The sequence below is a fragment of the Rhopalosiphum padi genome, chromosome 2, assembly GCF_020882245.1.
Source record: "Rhopalosiphum padi isolate XX-2018 chromosome 2, ASM2088224v1, whole genome shotgun sequence".
Taxonomy (NCBI): domain Eukaryota; kingdom Metazoa; phylum Arthropoda; class Insecta; order Hemiptera; family Aphididae; genus Rhopalosiphum; species Rhopalosiphum padi.
The window spans coordinates 88,902,536-88,927,828 of record NC_083598.1 but is presented as its reverse complement, the minus strand read 5'-3'; the positions used below and the strand labels follow the sequence as shown (position 1 = coordinate 88,927,828).

The 25,293-nt window shown below is 28.0% G+C and overlaps 4 protein-coding genes across 4 annotated transcripts; 1 reads left to right on the top strand and 3 right to left on the bottom strand.

Annotated features, from left to right (window-relative positions):
* Positions 1-2,429: 2,429 nt before the first annotated feature.
* LOC132918859 (trimethylguanosine synthase-like) lies at positions 2,430-3,538 on the top strand. The gene is made up of 4 exons (XM_060980189.1): positions 2,430-2,481; positions 2,732-2,863; positions 2,928-3,232; positions 3,298-3,538. The coding sequence occupies exons 1-4, from the start codon at positions 2,430-2,432 to the stop codon at positions 3,406-3,408; spliced, it is 600 nt and encodes a 199-aa protein (XP_060836172.1). The 3' UTR covers positions 3,409-3,538.
* A 5,821-nt stretch (positions 3,539-9,359) lies between these two features.
* Positions 9,360-12,991, bottom strand: LOC132919133 (uncharacterized). The gene is made up of 2 exons (XM_060980480.1): positions 11,049-12,991; positions 9,360-9,392 (listed from the first exon to the last, which is right to left on the bottom strand). Exons 1-2 carry the CDS (start codon positions 12,306-12,308, stop codon positions 9,360-9,362), a joined length of 1,293 nt encoding a protein of 430 aa, XP_060836463.1. The 5' UTR covers positions 12,309-12,991.
* Positions 12,992-13,748: 757 nt separating this feature from the next.
* Positions 13,749-18,054, bottom strand: LOC132919132 (E3 SUMO-protein ligase ZBED1-like). The gene is made up of 5 exons (XM_060980479.1): positions 17,934-18,054; positions 17,396-17,669; positions 16,480-17,198; positions 16,270-16,421; positions 13,749-13,841 (listed from the first exon to the last, which is right to left on the bottom strand). Exons 1-5 carry the CDS (start codon positions 18,052-18,054, stop codon positions 13,749-13,751), a joined length of 1,359 nt encoding a protein of 452 aa, XP_060836462.1.
* A 1,184-nt stretch (positions 18,055-19,238) lies between these two features.
* Positions 19,239-25,044, bottom strand: LOC132921978 (uncharacterized). The gene is made up of 2 exons (XM_060985251.1): positions 24,933-25,044; positions 19,239-21,112 (listed from the first exon to the last, which is right to left on the bottom strand). Exons 1-2 carry the CDS (start codon positions 24,933-24,935, stop codon positions 19,247-19,249), a joined length of 1,869 nt encoding a protein of 622 aa, XP_060841234.1. The 5' UTR covers positions 24,936-25,044; the 3' UTR covers positions 19,239-19,246.
* Positions 25,045-25,293: the final 249 nt, after the last annotated feature.

Sequence of the window (25,293 nt, the reverse complement as noted above, 5' to 3'; positions counted from 1 at the left end):
ACAGATTATTTGTAAAGCGGATCCATACTAACAATGAATCGGAATTATCCGAAAGCGATGAACGACACCCCGAAAGGGACGTCCATCAAAAACAATAATTTATTGAAAAAACCTAATTATACTACTCGGTCTGGAAGATTGGTAGAAGTTATATACGGCCGCAACAAATGCAGATTTTTTGATAAAACAACTACTTTAGCGTGCACCTACTTTGTGGCCAATAAAAAGTAAATATTATTAACAAAAATTAAAAAACAATTTTTAGGATTTTATCCAACACGAATGTCGTTTGATTCTGCCGACAATGAACTTTCCGTTTTCCACCAATACCTTTTCCTGTCAAATAAGAAAATTTTTTCCAACTCAGATACAAGTTCTGAATATAAAATAAATGTTTATATTGGATATTTTTGTTTTTCTGGTGGTATAAATATTAAATTCTTACTAATTATTTTTAGCTAGATAGAAATTATTTTAATGGGGATTTATTTAAAGTTAATAGGTTTGGACTTAGGAGGAGGAGAGTCCCTCATTTACCCTATTTCCCTAGAAATATAAAATTGATTTTTAAATTTTACATACGTTTTTATAGGCATAATAGACGTCCAATTAGGAACAAACCAGCAGTTGAAAGTAAAACCTCATCTAGTGATAATTTCTATTCGGAAAAACACAAATTATGTGCTACAGCTATTAGAGATGATGGACAAATTAATTATATTACGTAAGTAATATTAATTTCTTTTGTTTAAATATAGGTAAATTAAACTATTTCATTGAACTAATTTAATGGTTATATATTGTTAAAAATTCATTGTATTCGATTTTTTAATCCAGCAATATCAAAATTAAAAATATGCCAAAATGATCAAACTATAATAAAAAAAAAAGATTTTTTTAAAATTATATAATATTTACTGTTCAACATAATTTATTTATGTTGAAAAAATTGTCACATTAGTATACATATATATAATATGAATATTGTTTACTATATTATTGTTTTAAATAAGTATGCTACAAATCAAATTTGAATAAATTTGCTGAATATCTATACTATATAATTATTTATATTGTACTATTACAGAATAAAAATAAATATAAAAATTTGAAATTTTGGGCAATAATTTTTTTTTTCGTTACAGGGGATTGGACGATAACTTAAGAAATATTAATTCGGTTCTTAAGGATCTAGGTTTTTTGTCTACTTTTGATACTCGTACAGTTTATCCATTAAAGATAAAATGTTTTAATGTCAATAAACAGTTTAATACCGGATATGGTTCAAAATCTTATACTTCAACAAAACTAGAAGTAAATATATATACTTGCTTGTTAAATAAATATTTAAGCGACTAATTTTAGATTAAATCACAAGTCTCGAGTTAATTGTGAATAAAATACTTAGATTAATGATAGAAAAATTATGAGTGGTGAGTGTTAGGCGTATAACTATAATCATTTAGTCTTTTTACATAGTTATATTGTTAGTCTTAAGATTAGGTGTAACATTTCAATAACTTTTTACATTTTAGCAATTTTTATTTGAATGGAAAATTAACAGTTTAGAACAAATTTAATATTTATAGTTATGCAGTTATTGTATATGTTATGCTACATTTATAAGTGCAGTATAAAGCTTGTTCAGGGGGGCCGTTTACAAGGGATATTATAAATTATAATACATATATTTATTTATAATATTATAAATTATATTAATATATAAATATAATGTATATAAAATAAGTTTTTAATTTAGTAATAGTTTTAAACATTTCTTTTTCTCGGTTGCACTCTCGGGTAAAATTTAATAATTTAATTAATTAACAACTATTTTGTGGATAAATTTAAGAATAATTTCAACTTTCTAAATAATATTATGATATCCGAAATTTAATGCATATTATACAATAATATTTTTAAGGTTTATAATACTTAGAACTTATTGAGTTAAGTAACAAGATTAATAAGAAATTAAGAATATTTTGCTTTGTTGTTTATATTTTGAATATAATTCTTTACCGACTTAAAAAATATTACATAATAACATATTATTAAAATTAGTTATGGAAAAAAAAATTTTTGTAAATAAATAGTTAATTATTTTTTTTTTGATTTTGAGTTTTAATTATAATTTTTACCTTTTTTTTTTTATATTTTAGAATTTAACAGGTAATCCCGACGCATATAATCAAAATTCAATACCCTATCAAAAATTCCCGGAAAAGCATTATTACAACAACAATTATGTATAAAATATATTTTAAATTTAATAATAATAGTTTTATAATTTTTTTTTTATATTTTTCTCTTAGTTTCATTATCAAAAGTCAACAATTACTCAGAACAACACTAACTCACAACCATTAATTTATACGAAAAAACCGAATTATTATCAACAAAAGCCAATCCCTCAAAAATATTGGGAAATGAGATACATGCTGTTTTCTAACTTTGATCAAGGAATTATACTGGATGAAGGTAAATAAATTATATTATATGTAACACGTTGACTGCACATAATATGATATTTTCATGTAGTTTTTTTTTTTTAAATAATATATTTGTATTGAAATTATATAGAAACAAGTGGGTAGGGCATATACATTTATATTATTTAGAAATATTCCTTGACTATTTATTCGTCGCTAATATTTTAGCACTCACAAGCCACTAATTAATGAATAGGAAATGTGTTAAATTTTTTTTTAAATCATATTTTATTTTACAGAGAGCTTTTATTCGGTTTGCCCCGAGATCTTAAGCTACCACATTGCAAAACGTTGCACAAATAATGTAGTGGTAGATCCCTTTTGTGGTGCAGGTGGAAATGTCATTCAATTAGCCAAAATGTGTAAAAGAGGTATTACTATTATTATTATTATGTAACATAATGTTTAGTAAATGTTTTAATATCTTGTGTTTAGTTATAGCGATTGACATCGACCCGGAGAAGATCAAGTTGGCGCGGCATAATGCTAAGATATGCGGTGTTGAGGACAAAATCCAGTTTATAGTCGGCGACTTTTTTTCGATTTATAAGACGATTAAAGCAGATGTATTGTTTATGTCTCCGCCGTGGGGAGGCCCCGGATATGCAGTCAATAAAATTTATAGCTTAAAGTCGATGTGTCAAAGTCATTTTGGAGGAGGTTTCGATATTTTTAAACTTGCCAAAACTGTTGCACCAAATATTGCATTCCACATGCCAAAAAACACCGACATATCAGAAGTAAAACACGCATGATGATTATGGTCTTAGGTATATACATTAAACTTTATATTATAATATTTTAGTGTTTACGTTTGGCACAAGATTTCGGGAAAGTTGAAATTCAACAAAATATCATTAATGGTAAATTGAACTCAATCACGGCGTTTTACGGAAACTTTAATTGGAGTAACTGACAGTTGTCGTTACTCCAATTGTAAACATTGTTTATATTATATTTCTTAATTATTATGCTTTTTCGTTAAAAATACCGTTTCTTCGTTTTTTCTTCGTAATTATTTTACCGTGTATATTATTTTGGAACAATTGATTATATATTTTATTAATTATTATTCTTTTTAAAAATTCAGTTTTTTCATTTTTTTCTCCGTTATTACTTTAACGTGTATTATATTGTATCAATTTCTTATATATTTTATTAACTATTATGTTTGTTTTTTAAAAATGCAGTTTTTCGTATTTTTTTCATTATTATTTGAATGTTTTTATATTATTGTGACAATAATATTGTTTATATATTTTATTAATTATTATTCTTGGTAAAAATCCAGTTTTTCATTTTTTTCTTCGTTATTACTTTAACGTGTATATATTGTAACAATTTCTTATATATTTTATTAACTATTATGTTTGTTTTTTAAAAATTAAATTTTTCGTTTTTTCTTCATTATTATTTGAATGTGTTTAATGTTTATATTATAACAATTGTTTATATATTTTATTTATTATTATTTTTGTTAAAAATGCAGTTTTTCATACTTTTTTCATTATTATTTGAATGTTTTTATATTATTGTGACAATAATTGTTTATATATTTTATTAATTATTATTGTTGTTAAAAATGCAGTTTTTCGTATTTTTTTCATTATTATTTGAATGTTTTTATATTATTGTAACAATATTTTTTATATATTTTAATAATTATTATTGTTGTTAAAAATGCAGTTATTTTATATTTTCTTCATTATATTAACGTGTATTTATTGTAACAAATTAATAGTATAATAATTTTATATTTATTTATTTAATAATTAATATATAAATATAAAATGTATATATAGCTAATATATTTAAATTTCGTGTTAAAAAAGTTATAGAAAATTAAAAATGATACCAGAGGTATACATGATGTAAATCAATTTGAAATATTTGTCTAGGCCAGTGGTTCCCAAACTTTTTTTTATCCACGGTGCCTTTTTTTGGACTCAAATTGGCCATAGTGGCCTGCTGTGAATAACACGAAAGACAGAACAAAAAAAAATACTCATTGATAACCAATTTTACGTAGACCGCTGCAGTCTATCTCTATGCATATAACTTACATGAGACTTGATAATTGTATTTAAATATAATTTATAATTACTAATAAATTTGTTTAGTATTACATGTTTTCATTTGCATTTCAACTTTGTTATTCAAAGAATAAAAAGATGTTTTAGGTATAAGTACTCTGTATAGAATTAAATATCAGATTTATTATTCAGTTCCCGACATCTGTAAAAGACTAGACTAGGTAGGTACTAGAGAGTAATAAGTATTTGAGCAATGAACTGCGGTGTAGGTACAACTGTGTGCACAGGAAATACTAGGTATTACATTATATATATATAATATATATTTAAAATATTATTGCTCAATAGAAATATCTATTAAATTTATGTGTATAATAACAGTATTTACATCATATTATTCAAGTGTACTCTTTTGAAGTTATTCATTTAAGTACCTGCGGCCTGGGAATAAAAGGCGACTACGGCGGGACGGGGATGGTTTCTGTAGATATGACCCGTCTGTTGTATGGCAGTTTCGCGGACTTCTGCCAAACGATTGTTTTGGTCATGTGCCGGTTGGCAGGTTTGTGCGGGAGCTAAAATTTACTACATATTTAGTTTTTTTGGCTGTGGACGTGGTGCAATGTAGCCCCGATGATGCAAGTTTTTTTTCTTTTTTTTTTGTTGTTTCAAATGTTCAAAAGTGTGTGTTTGCAGTCTGCCCACGAATGGCTAATGCTGTGTTCCCGCATAGCCAGCGCGGAGGCAGGACACGTCAACAACTGCGGGCCTGGCTTTCAAGCTAAAGCGTTTGGTACACGAGACGGTAACAGTGAAGGCCGAAGTTTTGGTAGACTTTCTGTGGCTGGTACTGTAACAGCTATTGACGTCTCGCGTCTATGTTTCGTTTGTGAAGTGCCACTGTTACAAGCTGGCTCTTGTCAAAGGGTTGTTTAGCCAGCATAACGATTATGAAATGTTCAAATTTAAACTCAAGGAAATAATTCAAAGGGACGTCGAAGTAGTCCCATTGCAATACCTTATTCTAAGGGCCATGTATGTTTACTGACATTGCACGAGTTTCTGTTGTAATCGTAATAATTTTTTTTTGTTTTGTGTTAGGTGTGATTGGACGTTCGTCGGGAATGTCGAGCGTAGGTCTAGGAGCCTCATCGCGTACAGCACTGAGATGACCGCTGCAAATGCTTCTCACAGTGCGAGTAGGCTCAACATTTCAGATTAGATTATGTTGATATGCTGCTGTTGTAAGTGGTGAGTTTGTGGATTAGGCCTATTGGGGATTACCACGTTAAAAAAAACGCATAAGTTACTATTCCTCTTTGGGTAATGAGGAAATTCAGTGCCAGTGTGCTGAAGAACCCGGTGGTCAGGGAATTATTTGTTAATGCCGTCACTGGCCGTCCAATAGGTGAATTGTTCAACTTAATTTAATATTTTTTTTCCCTTTAATAATAATGATTAATATTTTGAAGACCTATCTGACCGGCAACTTGACCACAACATACCTGGACCTGCTACACCCCCATCGGCCTTGGTTAGGTCAGTCGATCCAGTGACTCCAGATCGAGGTAATGTTTTTGAAGAAATTATCGAAACATTCAAACTATTGACAAACAAAAGTGTTCAAACTAAACAATTAAACTTATTCTTCCAAATGGCGAGTCTGAAAAAGATTTAGACGTGGGTGGTGTTTTTTGAGATACAATATCAGAATTTTGGACCACTGTGTATGAAACATGCACAGTTGGTACAAACATCAAAATTCCATGCATAAGACATGACTTGAAAAGGAAGATGAGTCAATGGCTAAAATATTACATGTTGGTTGGGTTAAAGCTAAATATTTACCTATTAAACTAGCTATACCTGTAATTGAACAAATGCTATATGGTCATGTAACTTCGACATTAATTCCTACATTTTTGCCAACACTTGGTGAAAATGATAAGCAAATATTGCACTGTGCGCTGCAAGATATTTCATCTGTTGAAAAGGATGACCTATTGGAGGCATTTAGCACTCTTGAATGCAGAGTGATACCCAATGAATTCAATCTCATTACATTTTTGGAAGAAGTATCCTATAAAGAGTTCATACAAAAACCACATTTTATTATTGAGCAGTTCCATATAGAACTCAAAAACATGAAAACACTGATAACTAAAGGAAATCTACAAGAGCTATACAAAATCAATGGAGCCAACTGAACCAACTACTAAAAATATTTTATCATGCATTGAAACCAATACTGATGAAATTAAAACATTTGGATTTCTCAAAAAATAGGTTTATAGCATTAACACTAATTTATATATACTTATATATAAAGTAAAACTTCCGTTAACGGTCAACTCTATAGAACTGCCTCCTCTGTTTGGTCCCGTCGAGTGTTATGGGAAAAATACATTAATACTTCTAAAGTTCTAAATAGCGTCATTATTTACAGTCCCTTTGGTGACCGTTATATGGAAGTTCTACTGTATATATATTTGCTATTAATATAAATTTAATCATTATATTTGGCCTTTTTAAGGTTTATTAAGGAAGCAACTACTGAGATACGACTTAAATTTTTAAGATTTTCTACTGAACGTTATCACACAAAATAAAATCAAAGTGGAATTTACAAACACCGTTGGCTTGGCTCGTGCTCCTGTAGCACATACTTGTTCAGCTGTTTTAGAGCTCCCCTTTCCAAATATGAATACTTTGCCGATTTTCGAAAAGAGTTAAATTTCATTCTCTCATCAAACATTTGTGTAATGGATATAGTGTAAGTTATTATATTTTAATTAATGTTAAGTTATTATTTATTTAGGTATAACATATACTACGGATGTGTACATTTTTTTTTTTGTAAATCACTTTATTCAAGAAGAATGAAAATATATTATCTTATTTTTAAAATGTTTTGTTTTTTTATTGATGGAATTTAAGACCGTCAGACCGTGGGTTGGCCGTTGGCCCTTCAACGCTTCCGTACTATTGTGGTACTATGTGACCCGACACCCAGCAGCTGCAGTAGCCGCCACCGCCGCTACTGTAGTTTCAAAAACTAGACACCTGGAGCGCTGTTTGCGCTGCTCCGATTATTAATATTTAATACGGCAGTTGTGCGTCTCGATTTTCGTAAAATGGCCGTCTCTAAGAACATTTTAACGTGACATGCTCGTCTGGTCGTCTCACGTTCGGCCGCCCGAAAATCTCGGGGTTGATTCGTCGTACGCGGTACACAGTACACACAGTTGGCGTTAATTTATATGCGTCCGATCCACGTTTGGGATTCGAGATGACTACTGCGTGTCGCCGCCGTGTGCGGACTAGAACACTTTGTATAGTGTACTGACACATACAAATCATACAATTATACAAAAATAATATGTGTGTATAAAGATACGTGTAAGACGTATTTGAAAGACACTACGGTGTATTGATATATATAAAGAAATATATATGTACATATGAAGATACGTATTAGACGTATTTGGAAGACACACTGTGGTATTGATGCTGATTTACTAATCCACAAATTAATTATTTTTCTGACTACACCCAGACAAATAAGATGCATATAATCTAGTAAAAATGATTTTACTATATCAAAATTAGGTAAATTCTTTAATATATATAATAATGTACCAATGTGGTGGTCATGATCTTTTTTTGTTATAATATTATGATCATTATGGCTGCGGGCAGGAAGTGGCTCTCCAGTAATTTAATGGAAGCATATACGACTTACTATGTACTCTCCTCAGGGACGCCCGGAAGGGGGGGCCAGTAGGGGCAATTGCCCCCCTTGAGATTTTTTGTGTTAGTTACAAAAATGGAAATTTTTTACTTAAGCTGTCTTAGCTGGTGTTTAGCTGGTCTTAGGTATTTAGCGACTATTGGACAATCCTTGTATCTAACAAGTCATAACGGAGGTATTCAATTGTAAAAAAAAACATTACGATCGTCGACGGAAATTGAAACTTTTTGACAGATATTATTACATTATTATTTTTATAACTACATTTATCGTTAATTTTTAAATCAATTAAAAAATTGATTCAAAATACAATTTTTTAATCAACAAATTGATGATTCATTTAATTTATTTGCTTCAAACAAAAGGAGATTGTCATTACTTTTTGAATAAAATAATAAAATATGATGTAATATGTAAATTCATTCACAAAAATTTGTTTTTAGTTTAAACTTTATTTTATATTTTCTAATAAATATAAGAACTAATAGTGTAATTTTATATAAATTGAAATTAGTTAAGCTTTTTAAACAATTATTAATGATACTGTAATATTGATACTATAACAAAATATTAGTACATGAAAGATGAAGCAGTAAATCTTCCCACAAGTACCTATTTAGGTACTTGCAATTTTTTTTCCCCCCCTGAGTTACATTTCTGCGGGCGTCCCTGACTCTCCTTCTTTAGTACACTGACTTCTGAGTATTATTTAAAACTTTTTGTAAGTCTATAAGTAAACCGAAACGATAATATTCGCCAGGGTTAATCGTTAATCGAGACAACCTCCAATAAATTGTTTACATTCTGTGTTTGCATTATTCTTCTAGCATCTTTTGATAATGTTGATAAATTAAAACGACAAGCTCGAACAATGTTAGGTAAGTAAACCATTCAAACTATTTTGGCAAATATTAAAATATGTTAATGCCCATTTTGCAAGTAATGTTTCCATGGATTCATAATATTATTAGAGCAGTTATTGTTTAGTGTTTTTCACACTATTCGATAGTTTTTATAAAAACAACTACTAATCGGTTATGTTAAAAACAATAAAAACATTCGGATAGTCTATTGTGCCCATCACTATATTCGAATCATTTCACCGACCTCCTCGACCTGTAATATCATTATGAGTAAGTTTTAACATTATCAAAAATGTATTTTCAATAGCACAGACAATTTTCTGAACATCGCGAACACAACGCGCCTTACATTATAAAACGCCCGAACATTGTACTTGTGTACATCTTATTTATTTAAACGGCTACACCACCATCACCACTGCACATCGACTGTTAATTAGCTTAACAAAACGTCCACCGGGTGCGCGGTCGTCGGTCTGCGACGCGGCGTTCTGTAGTTGGTATCGGTAGACGGTAATCGAACTCTTCCGACGTTTTGTCTTTTACGAACGTTTTAACGGAACGGTCGTCTGTCCGTCGCGCGTTCGGCTGCCAAAAACTTCGTGATTGATTTGTCGTACGCGGTACACGCAGTTGGCGTTAATTTATGTGCGTTTGATCCACGTTTGGGATTCGAGATGGCTGCTGCTGCCGACCGCGTTTGCGTGTCGCCGCAGGTTGATTTTTGCATAGTGTATTATTGTCCGCAATTGCCGATAGCCCGTTGGGCCGCCAAAACCTCGTGACCGAGCCGCCGTGTGCGGACTAGGACACTTTGTATAGTGTACTGACACATACAAAAATAATATATATGTGTATAAAGATACGTGTTAAGCGTACTCGAAAGACAATATGGTGTATTGATATGTATATAAATATAATATAATATGTGTACAAAGATACGTGTAAGACGTATTTGAAAGACACTGCCGCAGCGTTGTCCAAACCGTTGTCCGCGGACATCTAGGGGTCCCCTCACGTGTACTCGAGGGGATCCTAGGGTTACCACATTGTGTCTTTAGGAAAAGAGTACGTAATATATAAAGCCATAAAGATAATATAAAAACTCTAATTTCATAGTTGATATTTATTTAATTAACAAGACATTTTATATACTAAATTATGTGTGAAATACTTAATAGTTAATACTGAAATACATAATATTATCATATACCTATGATATATTTGGTTAAAAATTAGTTTTTATTTATAATTTTAATTAGGTACACGCCACACGGGTATTTGATTAATATATATGTTTAAGAATTTAATATTTATTACTGCTTCTTATTTTTGATAGCAAACATTTGTCTTTAATACAATAATCATAAAACTGAGTACAGTCAAAATGCTTAAAATTGTATTGTGTCATCAACAAATTTTTTACAGAATCGGGTAGAAGTCTATTTCTGTCATCAGTCCATTGTGCTTTCATAAGACTAAATATTCTCTCGACATTGGCATTTTGAGCAGGTATGGCGAAGTAGAACGTGCATATTTTTAATAGTTCTGAAGATGTATCATAGCTTCTTTGTTCAAAATATTTCACCCACTTTTTATCTGATAATAATGATGAAAAGTCTTCATTTTTTTCCATTTGCGACAAAAACAAATTTAAGTTTTGAGATTGATCAAATAATAAAGAGTCGTTTAATTGTAGATCATATTTGTTTAAAAATACAATGCTATTTTCTATATCAGTCCATAAAGGTTTGGTGTTTAAAGACATCCATTTTAAACAATTAAATTGATCAAAATTGACTGTCCATTTTTTCAAATAACACAAACCATGATCATAAACATTTAACATTTCTTTTTTTAAATTAGATACACCTGATTGATTATAATTATTTTTAAATATTTCTTTTACTTTTAAGGGTAAAAATTCTTGTTGTTTTCGTTCGTGTAAAGCATTTTCTACAGACAACAAAATTGACGAAATCTCCCAAATCGAATTATTCTCTTTTTCCATTATTTCAATTTTTGAATGAAATACATACATTAGTGAATGAATAAACCATAAATAACTTTCATTTAATTGATTTTCAAAAAATGATTTAATTGCAATCGGTATTTGATTTTGTGACAAAAAATATGACTGAAGTGCTGGATATATTTGTAACAATCTATTAATAGCCGGAAATAATGATAACCATCTTGTTTTTGAATGAAATAAAAGTTTTTTGTACTCAACATCGACAAAAATACAAAATTCTTTTAATGCTTCTGTACGTACTGTATAAATTGAAAAATAATTATATATTTTTAATATAATAGACTCTATATCTATCGGTAAGCCATCAATTGCATGCTGAACACAGTTATTTAGAATATGAGCAGGGCATCCGATTCCAATAATTGGTTTTTTAATATACTGTTGGAGACGATAAAAAACATTATTTGTTCCTCGTCTTTCTACACCACCGAAATTGGTGTTACAATTATCTCCAGAAAAGGCTATACACTTCGAAAGTAAATTCATGTTTTCTAAAGTCTCTATCAATAAATTACAGATTGTTTCACTAGTTTCATCTGGTAATGACTTAAGTTCAATTAAATTATGTTTAATCCCAAAATTTTTATCAAAATATTGAATTAAAATAGGAAAAATTTTCACAGCACCATGGTTAGACCCATCTGTACAAACTCCAATAAATGAAATATTGTTATCATTAATGATTTTTAAAACTTCTTTTAATGAATGTGGGGCTAAGACATTATTAACAATAGCTTCAGTTTTAGTTCTAGCAGAAGATATTTTAGATGCTACCTCTGAATCGCAAAACATAAGACGATATAATTTAGTGGAACAATCACAAGATTTATAGCTATGGTGATGTCTTACCGTATGAAAGGCAAGTGTGGCTTCAACTGCTAATATTTTTTCTTCGTTTTTTGTATTCTGTGTTACAAAAAACGTATTCACAGATTTTGAACCGCTAGTTGATTGAATATTTTTTGAATGTTTAGACGAAGACAAATGTTGTATTAAATCAGCTTTGCCTTTATTGGCTAAGGAAACAATTATACAACAAATTTTACAAAAAGCCTCGTGTTCATTTTCTGTTTTTTTAAACATAGGGTATTCCTTTATTAATTTTTCATTAAATTTACATTTTCGGCGAGACATTTTTGATGAACACAATTTAGCTTGATGCGTAAGCGTGAAGACGTGAAGTTAACGAACTAAAATGTATAGTACTAGACACTAGTACATAGTAGCAAATACTAACACGGACTAATTCCAATTTTCAAAAAACGATCATACAATATGTCACATGTATGATGTATATCGTATTACCGTAGACATTTCGGAGAAAAACGACGATAACATCGATAACGTCCGTGCCGATTAAATTTATATTTATGTTATTACTTTATTAGATTAGCTTACAAGTTTATTACGACTTGTGGCATTTCGGTATCTTCGGAATTAAATAGAAATAGAAAAAAGAGTACATTGTTGCCAATATAAAAAAAGTGAGAGTACAAAAATTTTAAGAGCTCATAAGAGTACATGTACTCTTAAAAGAGTACTAATGGTAACCCTAGGGGATCCGCGAATGTTAATTGAAAGCATTATATTATACCATATATTAAATATTGGTAAGTGGTAACACACTACAACAGTAACTAAATTAAAAGCATAAAGTATTAAAATGTACCAGAATTGCTTACATACAATACATTTCAAGGCACATTATATAATATTATGGTACCTGCACAGAGGCGTGTCAGCGGATGAGAAGGGGTCGAAAATCGACGGACGTACAGTTATTGTACTTACTAATGTTATTATATTATTAACAATATAAAATATAAATACTTACATACAGACAATTGAAATTTTCGATTTTTCTAAAAATTTTTTAAAAACATTTGGCTTTCCAAAAAAAATTTTAAAATGTAATACATGGTCACGGTTGTATTTAAAAAAATCTTCAGTACTTTTTCTTTTCCTTTAGTTATCTTAAATTTAGTAAAATTCTCCCCGTATTTTCATTAAATAAGCTTCAAATGCTCATTTATCCCTTTTATAAGTTTTGACCTTAAATTTCCCTGCGCGTAGGGAATTTCGCTGTCATCTACCATCACTGGCGGCGTGTTCCGTGTGTAAACGACTGGTCGTACATAACATATCTTGCCACGGTTTTGGTTTCTTGCGTACTTACCGTTTTCATTTGCCGGTGTGATCGACACGTTTACTTCAGGTCCGCAAGCCGTCTCGGTGTCTGCTGGAAATATTATGTGCTAACTCTGTGGGAGAAGATTTAATTCTAAATTTTTTGGAACCAGAAATTCGTCCATTGGAGTACAACCCTACTATGGCCATTGGCCACACGTGACTGCTTTTGCAGGTCTAGTAATTACTAAATTGCTAAGCGATTATTCACACTTAAAATAATATTATGCAGACATACAATTAAAGTTTGAAAAAATAAAATATTTTAATTTTTTTATACAAATTAACATTATAACTGAAGAATCAAAAAAAAAAAAAAAATGCATATAAATAATACAAATGGAACTTAAAATTTTCAGCAAATTAATATAACAAATTTTGTGTGATTTAACTATTCAAATATACGCCAAAAAACTGCGGGTATCCCATTACATTACAAGTCTGTTCGTCTTTAAGATTTGATTCTTCAAGTATGCTTGACTAATAGAAATTAAAAAACTACTTCACTTAATATAAGAATATAATATAGCTTAATAACAAATTATAATTTATAATAAAATATAATAAACTTGTAACTTTAAAACCTGTTGTTTGGATATGCATGTTATGAAAATTAATTTAATTTTTTTGATGGTGCTTGAAACCGGTTATAAACGGTTAAAACTTTAATTTTTTTCCATTTGCTAACATACTGTCCCTAAAATTGAAACATTAAAAACAGTTCCCGAAATGCAAACTGTTAAAATGTACTATGTTGGTTTCAAGCATTGGCTCTTCGTGACTCAAATTTGAGTATACATATATATATAATGCATATCTGAAGTAATTTGTCACACGACAAATAGAAGATAATCTTTTTAAATTTTTAATCGTCTAGTTCTCTCGAACTGATTGTAGATCAATAATTAAAAACGTTTTTTAGAAATAATAATTTAAAAAACATGATAAACAAAATTGAATAAAAATAGTTTTAAATAAATTTAGCAATATATTATTATGTATAAGTATAACTCATAGTCATAAGCATAGGCGAAAATTCATTGAAATTTTTAGGGCTAAATTAACTGAAAAAAATGTAAACATTTTGTTTGTGAAAATTTAAAAATAAAATCAGATTGAGAAACGCTGTCACAATAACTAAGCATCTTAAGTGCACATTTCATTAAAACATTAAGAAACAGATCTTCTTAATTATATAAATCCATAATTCATCTTGATTGCGGACATTCCTTTTTATTTAAAAATACTCGAGTTATGTATACAATTTATCAATTATCCAATCTTACAATGTAAAAAGTTATAAATTTTAATAATTTAAAATTAATAACAATTTTTATACATTGGCCATGTGTATTAAATAACTGTATTGAGTTTATTAATTTTTTAATTGACAAATAATAATAATTTACATTTTTAATAAAACATATAGGAATATGACATATATTTATAAACTTTTTCATATTTTATTATTTTACACAAGCATTTTTTTATATTTAATAAATATAATTATTAAAGTTTTTAATATAATATAAGAAATTTAATTTTCTTTATTATAATGGTTCATAAAGAATAACAAAATGTATTAGTGTATAATAGATTATTGAGTGTTCGAAAATTTAAATTAATAAAATTAAACATTTAATGTTTAATTAATTAATTGTTTTTTGTTACAATTAATCAGAAACTTAAATTAGAAGATACTATATGCTTAGTAAAATGGTATGATAACAAGCCAGTTTATATGTGTTTGGACTTTATTGCTTCCGGGGAAGTTGAAAAAGTTAAAAGATGGGATAAAAAAACTAAGCAATATTTAGATATAGAACAACCCGAAGTCATCAAAATGTATAATAAAAGCATGGGAGGGGTCGACAAAATCGATCAATTAATTGCGTATTATAGAATTTTTATAAAGTCAAAGAAATGGACTCTCCGTATGATGTTTCATGCCATTGATATGGCTTGCTGCAATTCGTGGTTGGAATATTTGAAGGACTGTGATAAATTTAAAATTAAAAAAAAAGATAGAATGGATTTATTAAATTTTAAACTTCGACTTGCTGATAATTTAATTAACCTCGGCAATTCTGCAGTGACAAAAAGTAGAGGAAGACCAAGTAGCAGTACTCCGAAAAATTCACCACAGACAAAAAAGAAAAAAAAAGAGCCATTACCACTAGTGATGGGAATAATCGAATGAAATAATCGAATCATTCGATTATTTGTAAAATCGATTTAATTCGATTATTTTAAAATCATTCGATTAATCGAAACCATTCGAATCAATTCGATTATTCGATTTAATTACCTAATCATAAACATTCGAATGATAGAATAATCGAATGAACATAAATTAGTTATTTAAAAATCATCTTTACTGATTCTTTAGTATTTAATATTTATTGACAATAAAATATAAATAAGTAAAAACTAATTATTTACATCAATATTATATATTTATATGTATAGTATAATTACTATAATTTAATATGTTGTACTGTGTATTGTGTAATACAATTTAAAATATTTAGCTTTACAATTAAATGAAAGTTCTGATAACAAATTTAATTTATAATTAAAATTCAATATTTGTGTTCCTGTTTAAAAAAATAATAAAATCCAAGTTTTTTGGGTGAAATCTATTCCTATGGTCGTTGGTAATCTGCCCTGCTTTAGAAAACACGCGTTCCGATGGAACCGATGTTGCGGGAACACTCAAATATTTCATTTGCAACATGTACAATTCTGGAAAAGTATTTTTGTTTTTTTTCCAAAAATCCAGTGGACTTTGCTTGCGATTTAAATATGGCATTTCTAAATACTGACGTATTATAAGTGAAGCTGTAATTCCTGTTGATAAAGTGCTTCTGATCTGGGACACTTTCGTGTCAAATTGTTTCCATAATACATTGGATTCGACGTTGATACTGTTGATAGGTACACTACATGTATCTTCCTGGTGTTTATTATTTAATATATCAGATAGTTCTTCCATAAGCAGTTTTTCGGTATTATTTGCATTTTCAATTAATCCAAAACCTGCTTTTTTAAACCTAGGATCTAAAAAGGTTGATTTAGCAACTATTTTATCACGTTCTAGTATACCTAATCGTCTAACCGATGACTTCAATTACAATTTTTTGAAGTGCATTTCCAGCAGTTGTATTAGTTATTATACTTTTTAATGTATGTTGAAGGCCCCTTACTAATGGAATGACTGAAGAAAGTGTTGGATATATTTCACCAGATAACTCAACTGTCATGACGTCAAATGGTTTTAATATCGGTAGACAATCAGTTATTAATTCCCAATCTAGTGCAGTTAAAAGGTCTGGTGCACGGGGAAGAAATGTCATAGCTGCCGACAAAGGTGCTTTAATTTGTACAAGTCTATCTAACATATGAACGCTCGAATTCCACCTTGTACTCACATCTTGTATTACTTTTAATACAGGAAGTCCCATTTGTGTTTGCAGTTCTTTTAGTTTTTCAGACGCAAAGACACTATGTTTAAAATGTCCTACCAATGTGCGGCATTTTTTTAAAACACCCAGGAAATCTTTATTAGACAAAATTGCTTCGTTAATACTTAAATTGAGTGTGTGTGCGACACATGGATGGTGGTGTTTACTAAGGTGTACATTTATAGCGTTTTTTATATTAGATCCGTTGTCCGAGACTATAGTCACTATTTTATCTTTAATGCCCCATTCATTTAAAATATCTGAAAGCAAATTAGCTATGTTGACGCCAGTATGAGATTCATGCATTTCTCTAGTTGCCAAGACAGGTGAATATAGACGATCATCAAATATAAAATGACAACTGTTAAATAAGCTATATTATTGTCAGAAGTCCATATATCAGTTGTAATTGACAAACTAGCTACATTTACCAACATTTTTTTTAATATTGCAACAATCTTATTGTATTCATTTAGCAATAATTTTGTAGTTAATGTTTTCCTACTGGGAACTTTATATAAAGGTTGCAATTTTTTAGAATATTCTAAAAACCCACTGTTCTCAACTAACGATAGAGGTTGGTAGTCAGTAACAATCATCTTAATAAAACTTTCGTCTATTGAATTTTTTACTTCATCTGTTAAATTGTTACCTTCAGTCGAACCATATAATTTTAATTGGCGACAACGTTTAGGTGCAAAAGGAAAGCAGGGTTCAGTTTGTTGTATATTGTTGGAATTATTTGAAAAAGAAGTAGATGGTCTGGCTGATAGATTCAAATCTAATTCTTCTTCATTATTTAAAACAGGTGTAATGTGCGCTGGATGAATTCTTTTTAAATGCTCTTTGGATAAAACAAAAAATGGAAGGAAATTAATAAAATTATAAAAAATATTCACGAAGCTTCAGCTATAAAAGTACATTTTTTACTATATAATAGTTGGCCAATGTAATTTTCGACGAACTTTGTAAAAATTAAAAATTTGTTATTTCAATTATGACCTCCCAAAACTACCTTAATATCTGAAGCTGAACTATGTGTATAATAAAAAATGATAACTTATAAATAACAAAACTGATAACTTTAAAAAAAATGTTTAAATAGTACCTTTCAAATTAGTTGTATTTCCGTGGTATTTAAATTCTCTTTTACATATTTGGCAAATAACACACTTGTCAGAAGTTTTCTTAAAATGTTCCCACACTATAGACCTTTGACTAGGTGCCATTAGGTATAAGCTTAATATAAGTTATAATAATTAAATGAAAAACAATAAAAGTTTAAAAAGTGGATCAAAATGTGCAGTTAGCGTTGTCATAAAATATAAATTCAATACTACAAACGTGTAGCTCAATGCATATCAAATTCACGATTGAATAACAAATATTAAATAATACAACAGACCATACTAAGAATATATTTGTTTGTTTATTTTAATCTGTTTTACATTTAGATTCCAGTCGATGGGTACTAAATTAGGAATTACCGTGTATTACTATCATGTAAGACATCAAAAAATATTTATAATAATTATAACGTAATACTCGGAAGCTATAAATAGTTTTGAATGTTGCATATTTGATATTTCAGTATTTTTCACTTATAGTCTATAGATTATCATTCGATTATTTATGTAAGCGACAAGCGTTATAACCGGTTCTAGCAATGTAAATTGTAATAGTTAATAATAATTCATTCGAATGAAATCGTTGGGTTATTAGTTTATTAATCATTTGATTATTCGATTTTTTTTCGACTACTAATCATTCGATTATTTTTTGTTTCGATTACTAATCATTCGATTATTCCCATCACTAATTACCACATGAAGAAACACGAAAAGATTTAATTGGACACTTACCAATGTATAATAACAATAAATTACGTTGTAAAAAAAGAAGGTTGCGGAGCGAAAACTCATGTGTATTGTAAAAAATGCAACGTACATTTGTGTTTTGTAGTTCATAAAAAAAATTGTTTTACTGATTATCATTTATAATTAAAAATATAAGAATTCATAATTGTTAAATTTATTATTTATATTAATAGAATGTGTTTAATATAATTTAATATATAATTATTAAATAAAAAAAAAAAGTAAAACATCCAATTATTATTTGTATTATGTGTGTATTTATTTAATAACCATTGAGTACCAATGGGTCTTACAGGAACCAACTCCATAAATCCCTCCTCCATAGTCGGATCACCTTTAAATTTGGTAGGTACTTTAAATAGAATGTATATAGAAATAAAAAGAAGAAAAAAATTTTTTTTTAAACTTTTGCAAAATAAGTACTGAAAGGGTTATTATTAAACCATCTTTTCTTTTTTTTTTTGTCACAAATTCAAAAACATCAGAAATGCAAAAATGTTGATGTTTTTAAAGTTGTGAAAAATAAATAGTGAATATTTATTATTCAATTATAGTTGGCATACGCTGAAGTAGTGGTCTTGATTAATGGAGGAGGTGATGGCAAAATGATTGGCTTTTGTTGATCATATAATGAATTTTTTTTTTGAGAAATTGTCTGAGATAACAATTCAGAGTTAAAAGAATTAACTAGCTTTAGAGGTACACCAATCTTTTGTTGTTGATATGGTAATGGTAATGGTATTGATATTTCTTTTTGTATTTTAATTTGTTGAAACTGTGGAGGTGGTGGCGAAAAATTAACTAATGGCTGTTGTTGTACATACGAAGCGGGCGTTGAAACTTCATTTTGAATCGGTATTATCTGAGATGTTGATTCACTGTTGAATGTCTCGGTTACTTGAGGAGGTGATAGCAAACTAATTATTGATGGTTTTTGCTCGTACGGTGCATTTACTGATACTATTGTTTTTCCTGGTATCGCCGGGTTTAATGAATCTTTGTCAGGAGTCCTTATAAATATCGGAGTTTGTGGTGGCAAATCAATTATCGGTTGTTTTTGTTGTACGTTTGGTTCAGATATTGATACTTCTTTTTCGATTGCGATCGGTTTATGTACTATTTCAGTATCAGAAGTCTTTATATATTGTGGAGGCGATAACAAATCAATTAAGCCCTGTGGTTTTTTATATGGCAGAGATATTGAAACTTCTTTTTCAATCAGGTTTGGTTGAGACGTTGATTCAGCAATGCCGTTTTTGGTTATTTTAGGTTGTGATTTCAAACCAAAATTGGTTGTCTGTGGTTGTTCATTTGCTGGTGATATCGATACTTCTTTTTGCATAAAAATTGGTACAAATACTGGTTTTATGACAGGAACTTTTATATACTGAGGAGATGTAGGTCGATACGCGATAGGTGGTACACGTTTGTCATCCAATATTTCTACAGGTTTTGGCTTGTTAATCTGAATGAATGGAACAGCAGACAATAATGGTTTTTTCTCAATTAGCGAATCTTGTTGATAAACATCTTTATTCGGTATATTATGTGGTGAAAGTGGAATCAGTTTTGACGGGTTACTTTGTTTATCGTTATCTGTCGTTAACACTGCTACATTATCATTATTATTATGTACTTCAGTTGGCCGGAATAATGAATAAGATACGGGAGATTTAATAAATTTAGAAGGTGATGGAAAAGTCAGCGGTGGCTTGACAAATTTGTTTTGTAGACTTTCATCCAATAATTTAACAGGTATTACATCGACTAACTTATGTTGTGGAGCAGAAATTAATGATTTAATTTTGTTCGTCTTATCTTGTAAATTTAATTGAAGGTTTGGGACATATTTAGGATTATCTCCAATAAGGTTTCCTTTTTGTAAAAGTGATACTGTAGAATACAATGGTTCTTGATGTACCATTTTATGAAAATTAATATCAATTTTTTTTAGTTCTACAACTTTTGGTTTTTGAGCCACTAATAAGTCATTCTGCAAATTTGCACCAAATGCATTATTTACAGGAGTCGACTTCATTTGCCACTCATTTGTTATTGAAGGATCTGGTTTATTAGGTTCGTTATTTTCCTGTGTATGAAGGTTATAGCATCGTAAGCTTGCATGCCTTTTTACAGGATTTAATGATTTTCTCAAATTTTTAACTAAGCCCGGATTTTCAAAATTACCATCACTATCTGAATCAGATAGAGGTTCATCATTATTATTATAAGCAGCTGGTGGTGGTAAATTTTTCAAGTGATCACAAATATGTGTAGTAAACCGTACTCGGTCACGAAAATTATTTGATAATAAATCTTCAGCTCCATTTAATTCAATACTTTCAGTTACAGAAAATATAAAGTTCCATAGTAAGACGTGAATAATTGTTATCCACAACAATTTAGGTGCCTGGAAAGACAATGAAAAAGTAAATAAATACAAATTTTATAAATAGTTAAATATTAAAATTATAATTAAAATCATATTTGCTTAAAAAAAAACCTTAAAGTCTATAGTCCTTATATTAAACATCATTGTACTCAACCAGATTCTCCATAATTACTGAGGTAGATTTTAGAGTCATAGTTTAGAATTCCGAATTTTAGAATACCAAACTTAGACAAGCTATGTTTCAAAATATAAAATGGTTAAAATGCTGACTTTTAGTCTAAAAGTTTTAGATACTAATTTTGTTTACTGCATACTCGTACATAGTAGCATTAGAAATATTATTTTGCATTTTAGCACAGTCAACAGTTTATAATAATTTTATATAACACTAGTCACTATGTAGGTATGACGTAGGACACTGGATTAATGTGAACTATTTTTTAATAATTCTCGTTTTCACTATCACACATATATAACTAATCACAGATGCGGAACTGTATCATAATCACACATTACAGTTAGATATAATAACAAGATAAAACTTATTAATTACAATTATAGTTTAACACAATATTAAATTAAAAAATGTATACTGTGATATTTCTATCTCCCCAATCCCATCTATGTAATTTTATTGTAATTTTTTAACAAAGGTAATAGTAATTTACAATTTATATCCAAGACAAAATTTTTCTATAAGTTTTCTATTCTAAACGAATTTTTTCAAAAGTTTCATACTCTAAATTATACTAAATTTTCTAAAACTTGATTTTCTAAACATGAATCTTTCCACAATACACGATTTGAATAAGCGAACTCATAAGTCGTAAAATATTTAATACTAGAATAAATAATCAATCCAATTCCAACATTATCTAAAATTAAAAATCATTTAATAACTAAAAAAGTATGTAAATAAATAACTATTCATTGTATCTCGAGGTACCTGGTCATTCAGTAGTTACGGATATGAATGTATTAAAATTTAATTAAATGATAAATTATTGCATAGAAAAATTATTTTGAGTGGAGAAGTTCTATCAGCCTATATTACTATATGTATATTTTACAATACATTTATATTGTAATTATAGTTATTTTTTACTACGATAATTACTACTTAAAATAAATCTTGTTATACATTTTAAAGATTTTCTTGGATGACCATGAATGGTCAATTTTTTTTTACAGGCATTTCAAAAAAAAAATCTTAGAAAAATAGAAAATTTCAATTGTCTATAAATAGCTTTAAAAAAGTCAAATTTTTTGAATATGTAATCATAAATAGATAACACTAATTTAAATACTTGGTGAAAATTTCATTTATTTACAATGATTCGTTTTTGAGTTACAGTAAAATAAAAAAAAATCGATTTTGTCGAAAACTGGTTATGCGTAAAAATTACTGTTTTTCCGTTACTTTTTAGGGTTTTTTTTTTACATTTGACCCCTCATAGTACTAACTAGATTTATTTTCCTTATCAAAGAGGGGCTGAAGTCAAAGTACTATTACTACTCCAAACCAGGATGACAGTCACAAAAATAAAAAAAAATAATAAAAACTTACATCATTGTAAAATTAATACATTCATCACTCTATTCAGAATCTAAAAATTTAGTTTTAGCTACAAAATAATTTATGATTTTATCAAAATTTTAACTTTAAATAAAAAAGACACAAAAATACTTAAAAAAAATAATTCTTATTTTAATATTCTTAAACTACAATAATTACAATACATTTCAAATGTCTATAAAATAACTAAAAATTAGTCTAAATATTTTGTAAATTATATTAAGTATAGTGGTCGCATAAGACCAAATATATTATATTTTTGATAATTTAAAATGATAACCTAACATTATAATATATATTTAAACTTTTTGACCAAAAAAAAATGATCTCCAGAAGGAGGAAGAGAAATCCAAAATCTTGGTTTACCATTATATTACTTAATTACTTAATAATTATGCTGCTGATACATATTATACTGTTTAAGTACATATAATATATCAGTCTCTCCAAAAAAATAAACTGTAAAAAGGTATTTAGACTTATAAGTTATAATAACTAAAATGAAGTAACACTTAAAAGTAAGTATAAAAATATTTAAAAATTTATAATTTACTCTATTTTTAATTGGGTCTTAACTGCTGAGACTTCATCAAAGTATAAATTATTATCCTATTTTTAAGTTTTTATAGTACTTAGATTCAATTTAAAAACTGTTTAAAAGATATTCTTACATAAATATCCTATAATCATGTATAATGATAGGCAGAATACCAATAAAGTAATGTATAGTTGTAACAATATGACTAATAATCTAAAACGATAAAAAATTTTTAAAATTATGATACATATTATACCTACTACAATTTGTAGTTTTTTTTATTTTTATCTACATATCTTAAATTCCAAAATAAGGTATTGAGGAATTAAGTTATTAGGAACTCTAAATAGTCATGATTCATATTTAATGCTAAAATATCACGTATGAACGTTCATATAACGTTCATTATATCTTATTTATATAATTCAACAAATCAGATTTAAGCAGATAAGTACATTAGATAATTAAAACATCAATATTTTATAAAGATCTTGGATCATAAAACATCAAACAACCCATAAATAATAATTATAATCATAAAAAAATTCATTTTCAAAATTTAAAAAATATTTATAGTTAATTTAATAGTTATAATAAAATAATATATTGTTTGATGAGTATTATACCAAAAAATAATATTGATTATAAATTATAACAAATAATTATTTAAAAATTAATTGTTACTTAATATTTTATAAACAAATACTGAAGTACTTATACGGAAAACTTACAAACCGTAAAAAAGTATTTTATAGAGAATAACGATTAGGAGCATTAAATTTGTTATATTTTATAATATGCTGTTTATTAATTGTTATAATTCAATTATTACTTATTAGTTCAGTAAAACATCTGAAAATTGTAATATTAACTTCGTAAAAAATTCTAACTAGTAATTTTAATTTATTCAAGATGAAAAAAACACTATATTAAACATTATATTATATTATAATATTTATGATTTATGAATATTAAGATGTAAAAACGATACACAGTTAGTTAGCAACCTATAGAAAAATTATTTTTAAATTTTAACTCGTAATATATTTTTAACATTAAAACTGTAGATTTACATGTACCTACTTCACATATTATTAATAATGAAAATTAATAATATAATTCAACATTCTTCCAATGGGAAGACCCTCTCTATGAACCATGTCTTTTTTATTTTTATTTTTTTATTATTATATCACATTTACTTATGATTCCATGTATTATACATAAATCGTGTAATAAAAAAAACTTAAAATTCAACAAATAAAAATGTAAAATCCTAATATATGAAAAAATTCAAACTAATGAATATAATTCCAAATTTATTCTGTTTAATGCTTATTACTTTAATATTTATATGATATAAAACTGAATGCTCTCTAAAAGTGATAAATATTTATTGGTTTGGTCAAAAATTATTAAATAATATATGGAAAGTAAAAACATTATACAGAAATGTAGTTTAAGTTGTCGTTCCTACTAAAATATAATACAATTTGATCCTATAATAATTTATGCTTCCAAGTTCGTGAATTTGTTTAACTATATAATATTTACCTTAAAATTACCTAAAAAACAAGTTTATAATAATTCAATTAGGTACATCAAAAATAATAATAATTCTATGATTTATGCAAAGTAATATAGTTTATTATCTAGTTATAATAATATAGTTTTATAATTTTTAATAAAATTAAAGTATTTATCGCATAAATGAAACAACTTACCATGACTATTCCGGAGTTCAGCCTAGAGTCTTGTCTGTACTATTATTAATGCCAGACGCTAAACTAAGTTATAAGTAGGTAACGATTCAAATTCTTTGGGCGTCAATAACGATAACACATCCTAAAATCATTTAAGCAATATAAATATATATGTATGTATACATACGAATTGTGATTGTTTGAAATGACATATTTCAGTTAAAAACCATACTGGCTAGACTGTTGCTTATCTTGAAAAAAATGTATTACATTTTCTTCCTAATCGACAATTATTGTTCAAGATACAACTTACAAAAAAATCGAAAGAATGTCAAAACTTGGAATTTCACATTTTCATAGTAGCATAATATGTATATATAAA

Bases quoted from the DNA above. Each gene is read 5' to 3' on its own strand.
- LOC132919133 (XM_060980480.1), bottom strand. From the start codon at position 12,308: ATGTCTCGCCGAAAATGTAAATTTAATGAAAAATTAATAAAGGAATAC. The intron at 9,393-11,048 runs GTAAAAGAAATA...ATGATATTACAG, and splicing joins AAGAATTTTTACCCTTAAAA to GTCGAGGAGGTCGGTGAAAT.
- LOC132919132 (XM_060980479.1), bottom strand. From the start codon at position 18,054: ATGGCACCTAGTCAAAGGTCTATAGTGTGGGAACATTTTAAGAAAACT. The intron at 17,670-17,933 runs GTACTATTTAAA...TTTTATCCAAAG, and splicing joins AAATACAACTAATTTGAAAG to AGCATTTAAAAAGAATTCAT. The intron at 13,842-16,269 runs GTATTATGGAAA...AATTTCTATTAG, and splicing joins GTATCAACGTCGAATCCAAT to TCAAGCATACTTGAAGAATC.
- LOC132918859 (XM_060980189.1), top strand. From the start codon at position 2,430: ATGAGATACATGCTGTTTTCTAACTTTGATCAAGGAATTATACTGGAT. The intron at 2,482-2,731 runs GTAAATAAATTA...TTTATTTTACAG, and splicing joins AGGAATTATACTGGATGAAG to AGAGCTTTTATTCGGTTTGC. The intron at 2,864-2,927 runs GTATTACTATTA...TCTTGTGTTTAG, and splicing joins AGCCAAAATGTGTAAAAGAG to TTATAGCGATTGACATCGAC.